General features: G+C 41.1%; 1 protein-coding gene across 2 annotated transcripts; it reads left to right on the top strand.

The window, feature by feature from the left end:
- The first annotated feature begins 1352 nt into the window (after positions 1-1352).
- Positions 1353-11785, top strand: AKAP4 (A-kinase anchoring protein 4). Of its 2 annotated transcripts, none has more exons than XM_038587452.1 (6): positions 1353-1510; positions 3751-3846; positions 5099-5149; positions 5704-5805; positions 8254-10392; positions 11441-11765. In XM_038587452.1, the coding sequence occupies exons 2-6, from the start codon at positions 3751-3753 to the stop codon at positions 11594-11596; spliced, it is 2544 nt and encodes an 847-aa protein (XP_038443380.1). In that variant the 5' UTR covers positions 1353-1510; the 3' UTR covers positions 11597-11765. The 2 variants fall into 2 exon arrangements, with proteins under 2 accessions (XP_038443380.1, XP_038443379.1); XM_038587451.1 differs by lacking the exon at positions 1353-1510 and adding an exon at positions 2071-2228 and having other exon boundaries at positions 11441-11785.
- Positions 11786-12132: the final 347 nt, after the last annotated feature.

The raw sequence follows: 12132 nt of genomic DNA, 5'->3' as shown, positions 1-12132 counted from the left end.
TGATCCCAGAGTCCTGGGTCCTGGGTTCTGAGTCCTGGGATTGAGCCCCATGTCAGACTCCCTCCTCAGCAGGGAGTCTTGTCTGCTCTCTCTCCCTTTGTCTCTTCCCTTGCTTCTGCTCTCTCTCTTTCTCTCAGAAAAATAAATAAAATCTTTTAAAAATATATCATCCATTCCGTACATTAAGAGACTTGAACAAACACTAACAGTTTCTGTCAGCTCAAGGCCACGTCCCTAGGATGATGACCCCAACCTCCTTTAAAGGCCTGCCTAAGAAAGTTCAACCCTGACAGAAGAATTTACTGTTTGTGTCAGCCAAAACCTGATTATAGGCCCCTGACCTCCCTTTTCTTAGAACATTTACTTTAGAAAACCTGTCATTGTAAATCCTTTCTCTGTTCCTTTGAGAGCTATCTTCTACAACCCAGAAATATTTTTCTCAAGGACCTGGGAGCCATCCCTTTGAAATGTAATCATCAAGAAAGAAGGACCCTTGTTTCCTAATCTCTATGAAAGGGTAGGAACCTAACTTTGATACCAGTTAGCACACACAGTTGCCCTAATCGCACTGATCACACCTCCCCCGCCAACACACACACACACACACACACACACACACACACACACACACTTCCCCTGAGCATTTTTTCCTTTAGCACACCCCAGCATTTAAAACACCTTCTGCTTCTTGTTTCAGTGGATCTGAGCTTTGTTCCTTTGAAGACTCTTCCTTACTGCAGTAGCCTGAATAAAATCTGTCTTGCCACTTTCAACAAATGTATAGCTCTATTTCTCTTTGATGCCATGAACTAACAAGATCAAAACTGTAGAGTGGGGATAAGATATGCAGTCTCAGGGGTAACAAGGAAAGGAAGAAATTGAAGTAGACCAAGAATACAAAACTCTATTATTTGGGATATCATCCCAGCTTATTTTTAATTCAGATACATTTATTCACACACATGAGGTTAAAGTGGAAACATGTGGGAAAAGGGCAAGAAGAAGATAAGACAAGTCTTGGGCACAATGTGAGCCATTTGATGATGGGTTAATGTTTCCAAACTGGGGCTAAACTAAAGGCATCTCAAAGTCTAACAGAAATCCTCTAAAGAATATGGTAGCCTGCAACCCAGCACTGGCCATATAATGAAAAAGAATAAGCCGGGCTCAGGTCCTTTCATAGCTTAAAAAAGTCTGTGCAAGCTGACCATATCCCAGGTAGACTGGCCTTTTTTCTGGGATAATTATGTCTCATGATGAAAGTTAGAGCTTGCAGAATCCTAAGAATGGAGCCCCCAACTTTATGTTGTCACTGTTCTCTATAGAAACAGCGATGTCATGAAGTAGAAATTCTGGTGTCAGCTGGCAGGGAAGGCTTTAGGAGAGTATGGAGGGTTGAGGAAAGAAGTAACATCTTGGGTCAGACTGGAGGGGTCATCACAGCATCCCAATTAACAAAAAAGAAATCATTCCAAGCTTCTACAGAATAGCCTACTCTGCTACTACAAAGGTAAGGGCATCTTCTGACTTCTTTTTGACTAGCTAAGGGGGTGTCTTGATAGTGAGGTGAAACCACAAACTATTAAGGCAGCCTCCCAACTTTCTATTTTTACTCTCAGGATAACCAGACAGGACTTAGCCATTTTTTCTGTTTCTACGTAAATCCAAAGATCTCTTGCCACATAACTCTGAATCTCTAGTGGGAAACCCAAAGAGAAATAAGACAAGATGTGAAAGTTAATACTGTATTATTCATAAAGGCTAGTGGTGATTCTGTATGTGAAAAATACAGACCCCCACCAAACTGGTAACTAATATGATTAGATTGTTCTGGAAACAAGAAGAGGAAAGAGAAAGGAAGTCTGAAGGGATTATAAATTGGACAAAATGTGAAATAAATATGTGTGCCCTCCTAGAAAAAGGTTGTTGTACAGTAGACAGCCTGAGTGCTTTTGATGTGAAGGGCAACTGAGTTTGCCAGACTGCCACGCCTTTGCTGAGGTTGCTAGTTTCAGGCATTGTGACCCAACCAACCATGTTGTCATACCCCAGGGTCAGAGGCAGCAGGGAAAAGCCTGGCCCATCAGTCTCGTCCAACTGCTGACGGGGGTGGCAGCCAGCTGCAGGTGCCCAAGAACTTGGCACTGCCCAGTTCCATCTAAAGGGGCACATCTCCCTTCTGGGTGGCACAATTTCAGCCAAAAGCCTAAAATAGCTTCATTATCAAGGTAATGAGTCCACAATTTTTTTCATTCTTTAGGATTTGGACTGAGGCTGTATCCAAATCATATGAAGTACCTCTATGACTCCCCTTCTTTTTTTCTACGCTAGTCATCTCTTAGCTTTGTTTGTTTGTTTGTTTGTTTGTTTGTTTGTTTTTAAGAAACTCCCTCTTCTGAGCGGGTGTGGGAAGGCCTTTCCTAAAACCTTTTCAGGGATGGGTTTCAGGGAAGTGAGGACCCAAAAAGATCTGTGTCAGGGGAATGACAAAGAATAGAAATGTAATATTATCATGTGAAAAGATAACCAGAGGATTGATGTCATAAAAATGTTGAGAGGGAGAGAGAGGGAGGGGAGGAGGGAAGGAGGAGGGAGGAGGGCAGGGGAGAGGGAGGAAGGGAGGAGTAAGGCGGAAGGGGAAAAAGAGGGAGAGAGAGAAGGAGGAGGAAAGGAGAGAGAGAGGGAGGGGAAAGGAAGAAGGGAGACAGAGAAGGAACTAGAGGTTAAAAGGGGTGTCCATTTTGAAGGAAGTTGGGGGAAAGGAATTCAACAGCCCTCTAATAACTTAGCAAAAAAACCTCTCTTGTTAAATTTTAAAAAGAAATCAAATTCAAGCTCCAAAACAATTCTACTGAGCTCTTAACTGTATCTTCCTGAACATAGATCTGAGGTCTTACATAGCAAAAATTAGCTAGTGGCTCTGCCATTTCCCTTAGACTTTAAGTTCCGGGCCAGGGTTGGAGGTGGCAAGGGGGCTAAAGGTAGTTGGCAGAGGTTCTTTTTTCTTTCAAAATTAAAATTAAACTTGGGCTATAGGATCAGGGTCTGGTCTTCCCTCAGACATTTGTCTCTTGGTTATATTTATAGCTATTAGACTTTTCTCAACATTCAGAAACTCATTCTATATGTTGGAATCTTATATGTTTTGATAAAAAAAGGACTATTTATTCACTGTACTGGTATTGACCCTAATCTTTTCCAATGGCCCTGTGTAATAAGTATTAGGGATATTTACCTAATTTTACTTTCTTTAATGTAATGAGAAAGACTCTGATTGAACTGGAGTTAGCTAAAATTCAGTTAAAGAGGATGAGGTGAGCTTTATTCTTTGAGGTACTCAAGAGTGAGTAAACAAGAGCAGACACAGATGAGATTTAGTGGAGTTGGGTAGAAGCAAATCATTAAATTTTATCCTCACAGTCTCTAGATCTTTAAGTTTGCTTCCCAGCCTGCCATTTTTCTGACTGGCTTTCTCACAAGTTAATACAATACTCCCATGATTCCAAATACTTGGTGTGAGGAGTATAAATGAAAGGAGACTAAGGACCGTGTTAAAAGATAATGATTTGATTATCAAACTCAAACATTTCATAGTGTCCTTCCTTCTTTGCTCACCCCACAGTTCCTAACCTAAACCTGATTGAGACAAGAGATGGGTTTCAGAAAGCCCTTCAGAGGTTCTTATCCAAACTCAGCTAGTTTCTAAAAACCATATACAAATATTCGGATTTCTTTTCTTTCTGTTTACAGATGTCTGATGATATTGACTGGTTACACAGCCGCAGGGGCGTGTGCAAGGTAGATCTCTACAGCCCAACAGGACAGCAAGATCAGGACCGGAAAGTGGTAAGATAAAAAATTACCAAGGAGTAGAAAGGTTTGGTGTATAAGTATAAATATCCTGGAACCCAGGATAGACTAATGGAGAGTGATACTGTGATGTCTCTAAGCAACCAAGCTCAATGAGGTCTGTGGGGGATCAGTGTGCTTTATACATCACACAAGGACGAATTAAGGGAGAGGCGGAACCATATGTGATATAAAGGACCTGGGGAGGGAGGACTAAGGGGGAGCCTGTGGGAGGGAGGAGTGGTGGTTGCCTAGTTACCAGCCCCTATTACCTAACACTTCTGAAGTCACAATGTCACCTAGCTACCAGTAAGTTACACTAAAGTGGGACTCCCTCAAGAGGGCAAAATGCTTCATGCTCTGCTTCCCAAACTTTGAGTGATTTGCGTAGTACTTCACATTTTTATCATGTTCAAGTGCCACTTATACTATTATTTACTTAATATGTGTTTTTGCAATGTTTTTAAAAATGAATTTAAATTCAAATACATTTAAAAATTACCATCACCCTAAGCATTAGTGTCCACAATGCCACAGGTTTGATGTTTTAGGGTGTATTTTCCAAATAAACAACAAATGTACCTATTAAATACAAACATCTATTTATGTACCACCTAAAATATCCTATATCATTAATAGTAAAAATACCACATTTGGGGAACACTATAGCAGAAAGTGCTCTAAACTGGGAGCCCAGAGAATCAACTTCTAATGAAAGTTCCACCTGGGATCCCTGGGTGGCGCAGCGGTTTAGCTCCTGCCCTTGGCCCAGGGCGCGATCCTGGAGACCGGGGATCGAATCCCACATCGGGCTCCCGGTGCATGGAGCCTGCTTCTCCCTCTGCCTATGTCTCTGCCTCTCTCTCTCTCTCTCTGTGACTATCATAAATAAATAAAAAATTAAAAAAAAAAAGAAAGTTCCACCTTTGAGTTTGTGTCAGTTGGGCAAGCCACCTTTCTTCTCAGTTTTCTTAATAAATGTGGATATGATATTTTGGGCCTCTCTCTGACAGATAGGCATTCTCATTTAGGAGATATAGTAATGCTAAGTTTCTATGTGCCTAATAATAATTATATTAGCATTTTATGGAGTACTTACTATGTACAGGCACGCTGCTAAATGCTTTACATGCAGTATATCAATCAATCCTCTACTTTATAGAACCCTATAAGGTAGGCATTGTCATCTCCCAGAATGAGATTAAGGTGTTTAGAGTTTTTCTAAATTTACTCTTCTAATTTGATGCAGATATGCTTTGTTGATGTGTCCACCCTGAATGTGGAAGATAAAGATTCCAAGGTGAGTATTCTCTGTTTCCCTCATCTGGAATCAGTGCAAAACTGCCGAGAGGGTTATCAGTAACAGCATGAGGAAAGGGAAAGTTTGTGGCAGAGAGTGGAAAGGTAGAGGAGCCTCAAATGGAAAGCCATTGATTTTGCAAGCCAGGATCCCTAGTTCAGAATTTACGGTCACTCTTGATACCAAATCTCATTTTAGAAGCCACTTAAGTTGTTGGTACGGCTGAAAGAATTAAAGCAGCATGGAAAATAGTATATCAGAGAAGTGAGATTTAAAAAAAACCTGTCTAAAAGTTTGATGATTAATGAAATATAGTTCCTGAGACTGACAACTTTGTCAATATCTTCAGTGGGATTAGAGCAAGGAGAGTAGTAATTTGTGGTAGAAACTTTATCATTCTTCAAAGACTAGCTGGTATTACAGTCCTACTGCTCCTTCAGAAAGAAGAGGGATAATCAGAGACATAACAGTCATTTGAAGTCATTTTGAAGTGGTAGCCTAGGAAAGTCTCAAAAAGCAACTGTACATAAAAATCTTACCCCTTAATTCCATAGGATGCTGCTGGTTCCAGTTCAGAAGGTGACTTAAACTTGGGAAATCTGGAAGAAAAAGAGATTATTGTGATCAAGGATACTGAGAAGCAAGACCAGTCTAAGGTATGGTTAGCTTCTGAGCTCACCCTTTCTAATTCTCAGAGCCCAATATTGAGTCTGAGCCCAATATTGAGTCTGACTCTGGTTCAGAGATAGTAAGATAACTACTGTCATACAGGCCCATAAATTTTATTACTACGACATTCTAAAGAACATAGTCCTAAGTTTAGAGGCACGGTAAGTTCAATGCTCTTCTTATCATAATGAAGATATGGGCTTATAAGCAAGATCCTTTGCAATGTACTTTGCTGGCTTATAATAGGCTTGAGTGCCCTACATTGCTCAGAAACCAAGAAGAATGAATAAGGATATGGAGCAGAGTGAATCCACAATGACCAAGTACTATAGTTGCCTGGTTCCTACCCCCTTGTCTAAGAGATTACCTAGGCTATTGGGTACCATAAAGTTAGAACCAATTAGACTTGCATGCCACTGTTCCACACAGAGTCCTTTTGTTTTGTGTAAGTATTCTAGATTATATCTGTTAGGCTCCTCATTTGGGGTAGGCATTAAAGCACATGAGAAGTCACCCTCGCAGTCCTACATGCCTGGAGTGGCTGGTATTGGAGCAGAATATTTTGTTTTGGTGCAAAAGAGCCAAATATTTCTTTTTTCTATCTTCTTGGACTCATGCTATAATGAGAAATGTAATTTCTGGCCCCGGACACATTTGGAATGATGAGAGTGGCCCCTAAGGAAGGAAATGCCAGTTACAAAATATTCTCTAAATAGTTTTGGGTTCAGTTGGGGGTGGCCAACTCCATTTTGGAGTCTCAGGAAAGGAATAAATTATAACTAGTATTTATTTTTAAGAGTAGTCCATATTTCCTGCACACAAGGCAGATCTCCTTGATTGTATCAAGCCTATTTGCAAAAAGTTGACCTTATTGTTGACCTTATGTTTCCAGGAATTCTGTGAAAAGACCGGAGATGAAGCAATGGAAGGGGCAAAGAGGGGATTGGCACTAAGTGCCAAGTAGAAGATGTGTACAGTACAGATACACATATCCAGACTTGTGCATACACAGTCATAGGCATATAAATCTACACAAAGTGACACACACATTGATATATACATTTATACATATTAACAAAAAATAATTTATACAAGCAAAAGCATACTCCTGTCTGGCTACACATGACATTGACAAATATACACAAGCACTAATATAACAAACTTAATTCTTAAACAATGACTTACACACATACACAAAGATACACAGTTATACAATCAGATACCTTGACATGCTCATGTATGACACACATAAACATCCATGTATATATCCATGCACACCATGCATAAATGTATACTCACACACCCATAACATTTGATAAAAACACAGTGACCATATAGACTCAGCTATAAGCATACACACTTATAAATATACTTCATGTTGATACACACACATAGAAACTTAAACAAAATGATAGTCACTTATTTTTGTATGCATTGATACATACATTGACACAAATGCAAGAACATCCCCACTCATGTACTCACACACAAACTCAAATGCCACGGTGTGTGTGATACTGACACACATTCTCAAGCACAGACATAGCATATAAACATAACAAATGATAGCCAATTGACAGACTACACAGTCATTATACATTCACTTATTTATATGTACTCATATTTTAACATACACATTTATTAATATTTCATACATTAATTATACATTAATGTGTTAATGAGCATATATGTTAATATGTGAGTGTATGCTCTAATATACACAAATGCATTTATAGCTGCATGATACATGCTACTGGATTTATATCATAAATATATGCACATCATTTCAAATCAATTGCTTATTTACATATTCTCAGACACACTGATATACACACTCTTATGTTTATATTCCCACACACATAACAAAATATACACACTAACATGTACATGTTGGCTTATACAGTAGGCAGTGGGTATTGATGTCAACATATTATTTATTACACGTGCTTACACATACACATGTGCACTGACATACACATATACGGCAAACATACACATAGGCATTTTCACATTGCACAATACAGACTGACACATTCTCACATCTACTGAGATGTTCACACTTATGAATTGCTATATTGATGTGCATATGCACACAATGATATAAGGATACATTTTTGACATACATTTTGAGATAAGAACACATACACAGATGAAATCAACAAATAAATTGATATATAAATAGTTAAGTGTACAAATGTATATACTCAGCTTTTGCTGCTGCCACTTGTGTTTAAATGTGTATTAATGATTGCAATTGTATATTATGTTCCATGCAAATTCTAAAGGCCTAGTCCCTGATCTGTGCAGTTTAGAAGATCTATCTTATAAATAAAATTAGGGATAAAATATTTTTTTGTAAATAAAATAAGTAAATAAAATAAAAGAAAGAAGTACCCTACCCAAACTCTTATGGATAGGTGTTCTTCTTTTTTTAGACAGAGGGATCCGTGTGCCTTTTCAAACAAGCTCCCTCTGATCCCATAAGTGTCCTTAATTGGCTTCTCAATGACCTCCAGAAGTATGCCTTGGGTTTCCAACATGCACTGAGCCCCTCAACCTCTAGCTGTAAACATAAAGTAGGAGACACAGATGGCGAATATCACAAAATACCCTCCGGGAACTGCTACAGCGTCTATGCTGATCAAGTGAACATGGATTATATGGCCAACGGACCTCAAAGTCTACGTCTCGAAATAACAGCAGCCAAAAACACCAACAATAATCAGAGTCCTTCTACTCCTCCAGCAAAATCTCCTAGCAGTCAGAGGGCAGTTATTTCCCCTGATGGCGAATGTTCTATGGATGACCTTTCTTTCTATGTCAACCGACTATCTTCTCTGGTAATCCAGATGGCCCGTAAGGAAATCAAGGAGAAGTTGGAAGGTGGAAGCAAATGCCTTCATCATTCAATCTACCCATCCCCTGGGGACAAAGGGAAAAACAGCCCTCGCAGCCCTGTGAGCAAGATTGCTTCTGAAATGGCCCATGATGCTGTGGAATTGACCTCTGCAGAAATGCGAGGCACTGGGGAGGAGTGTAAGGAAGGTGGCCGGAAAACCTTCCTGTATAGTGAACTATCCAACAAGAACAAGAGTGGAGACAAACAGATGTGCCAAAGAGATAGCAAAGAATTTGCAGATTGTATCAGCAAAGGGCTCATGGTTTATGCAAATCAGGTGGCATCTGACATGATGGTCTCTGTTATGAAAACCTTGAAAATACATAGCTCTGGGAAGCCAATTCCGGCCTGTGTGGTCCTGAAGAGGGTGTTGTTAAAGCACACCAAAGAAATTGTGTCTGATTTGATTGATTCCTGCCTGAAGAACCTGCATAATATCACTGGGGTCCTGATGACTGACTCAGACTTTGTCTCAGCTGTCAAGAGGAATCTGTTCAACCACGGAAAACAAAATGCTGCAGATATCATGGAGGCTATGCTGAAGCGTCTGGTCAGTGCTCTTCTTGGCGAGAAGAAGGAGACTAAATGTCAGAGTCTGTCATACGCATCCTTGAAAGCGGGGTCCCATGACCCTAAATGCAAGAACCAAAGTCTTGAATTCTCAGCCGTGAAAGCTGAGATGAAGGGGAAGGACAAAGGCAAAATGAAACCAGAGCAGTGCAAGTCATTGACCAGTGCTGAAAAAGTCGGTGAACACATCCTCAAGGAGAGCCTGACCATGTGGAACCAAAAGCAAGGAAACCAAGGCAAGATGCCTGGCAAAGTATGTGCCAATAAAGAGGAAAAAAGAGAAAAGATCAGCCCTTCCACAGACTCACTGGCAAAGGACTTGATTGTGTCTGCCCTTACGCTGATCCAGTACCATCTGACCCAGCAGGCCAAAGGCAAAGATGCATGTGAAGAAGATTGTCCTGGCTCTACCACAGGCTATATGACTCAGAGTGCCCAATACGAAAAGTGTGGAAGTGGACAAAGTGCCAAGGCACTCTCAATGAAACATCTAGAATCTCATGGAGCTCCTGGACCCTCTACCTCTCTAAAGGACAATCAACAGCTGGACTCCCAGAAGCTGGATATGTCAAACATCGTTCTAATGCTGATTCAGAAACTGCTTAGTGAGAGCCCCTTCAACTGTGATGACCTATGTGAAAGCGAGAACAAGCGTTCTGAGCCCAGGACAAACAAAGCAGCTTCCATGTCCAAGAAGTCTGACAGAGGGGAAGAACAATGCCAGGACAATCAAGAACTTGACTTTATCAGTGGGATGAAGCAAGTGAACCGCCAATTTATAGATCAACTGGTAGAATCTGTGATGAAGTTGTGCCTTATCATGGCTAAGTATAGTAATAATGGGGCAGCCCTCGCTGAGTTGGAGGAACAAGCAGCCTTGGCAAACAACCCCAATTACCAGGTTGGTGGCTCCAGGTGTAGTCAAGATGGTGCGATGTCACAGAACCATCAGGACTCTCCTGGACCTGAAGTCATAGTTAATAATCAGTGCTCAACAAGTAGCTTGCAGAAGCAGCTTCAGGCTGTCCTGCAGTGGATTGCAGCCTCCCAATTTAACGTTCCCATGCTCTACTTCATGGGAGATGATGATGGACAACTGGAGAAGGTAAGCAATGCAACAAGCACAAGAAGAAAAGAGGGTTGGAATGGGCAGGGGGAGGGAGGCAGCATGGTACTTAGAGTTCAGGAGCAGTCCAATTTTTTTCCCAATCCTATTCCTTACTATGCACTTCACAAACTGCTTTCACTTCACACAAAGACAAAAGGGGTTAACCGTGAACTAAATGGGGATCTGGATACCTCAAGGCCTGTGCATTTCCACCAAGACAAGGAGAGAGGTTAGCTCATTTTAACAGGACCCTTTCAACAAACTATTTGGTAACACATCTCAGGGAGCAATTTTTAAGTCTTACATTTTGAGTTTGAAGGGGTTGGAGAAAGAAAAAAAAAAGGGAACTTCTCCCCAAACTCAGGGGTCCTGCAAGTGCCCCAAGAGTACTTGCCTTCTTAAATTTTTTGCCCGAGGCACCACACTTGTTTCACCCTAATCAGTTTCATAAAGGCCAGCATTCATAAACATAAAAGTTCTCTCTTCTCTCTCTTCTTTCTCTCTCTCTCTCTCTCTCTCTCTCTCTCTCTCTCTCTCACACACACACACACACACACACACACACACACACACCACAGCTGTGTTTTCTACATTACATGGAGTTAAATAAGATCCTGAACCAAATTATTTTCAGTCCAGGACCAGGAGATTGTCCCTACTTCCAATCTCATATTTTTTTCATAGTGAAGTTGGGAAATGGCAACCCCTAACCTTGACCTAGCAATAATCACAAACTAACTGAAGGACCTAGCACCTATAAGATGTATTTGGTGAACACACATGATCCCAGAGTTTGTTTTCTAAAGTTCAAAGAGAAAGTCCTGTGGCATTTTTATCTGTCATTGAAGGGGGGGGGGGCAAGGAAAAGGGAAAGCCCTGTCAGGAGCCTCCGGTCCTGGATCTGTGTCAGGCTTTACTCTAATCCTAGAAGCATGGGTGGGAAGATGAGTTCAGGGGTGACAGGGGTGGAGTGCTTCATTTAATCCATCCAGGTCCCTTCTCCAAAATTATTATGTGACTCAAAATACCTCTGCTCTCTCCACAGCTTCCTGAAGTTTCAGCTAAGGCGGCAGAGAAGGGGTACAGTGTAGGGGATCTTCTTCAAGAGGTCATGAAGTTTGCCAAGGAACGACAACTGGATGAAGCCGTGGGAAACATGGCTAGGAAACAACTGCTAGACTGGTTGCTCACTAACCTGTGAGCTAACAACTCCTTTGACTCCTCTCCATTTACCCCCCTAGCAGCATTCCATCCCAGCCTGAACACCCCACCCATCAGGCCAGTGAACTGCACATCACACAATTGTATTTCCCAATACATCTGAGCAGTTTGTGCAAATACAGGGTGTCCAAAAGCTGGGCAAGAACATGAATAAAAAAAATTAAAAAAGTGTAATTGTTTTTTTGATCAGATAGACCCAAGGCAAGGGAGGAGAATGGGTCTAATTCCAAGGACTGGTGATAGTGTTGGACTTGTGTCCAGATTTCACCCTGGGTTCTTTTCTGAGCACCCAAGACAGGGATATGACATATGTCCCAAGTCCCTAAGTAATTTGGTTTGTCCAAATGATCTCAGCTCACAATCTATTTAGAGTTTTGCCACCTGGAGCCTCCCTGTTTCTCTCAGAATTGCTCACCTAACTTGATATTTCCCCTCCTAATCCCAAGGATGCAGCCTCCTTGGTGTCTACTGAGAACTTGAAGATAGGCTATCTTACATGAAATCTAACTGAAAAAA

Source organism: Canis lupus, chromosome X (genome assembly GCF_011100685.1).
Source record: "Canis lupus familiaris isolate Mischka breed German Shepherd chromosome X, alternate assembly UU_Cfam_GSD_1.0, whole genome shotgun sequence".
NCBI classification, from domain to species: Eukaryota; Metazoa; Chordata; class Mammalia; order Carnivora; family Canidae; genus Canis; species Canis lupus.
This window is presented reverse-complemented; position numbering and strand designations above follow the sequence as displayed.

What these genes read in the sequence shown, in the direction of transcription:
- AKAP4 (XM_038587451.1), top strand. Translation starts at nt 3,751, where the DNA reads ATGTCTGATGATATTGACTGGTTACACAGCCGCAGGGGCGTGTGCAAG. An exon ending in AAGATCAGGACCGGAAAGTG is followed by an intron (nt 3,847 to 5,098) that starts GTAAGATAAAAA and finishes AATTTGATGCAG; the next exon opens with ATATGCTTTGTTGATGTGTC. An exon ending in ATGATGGACAACTGGAGAAG is followed by an intron (nt 10,393 to 11,440) that starts GTAAGCAATGCA and finishes CTCTCTCCACAG; the next exon opens with CTTCCTGAAGTTTCAGCTAA.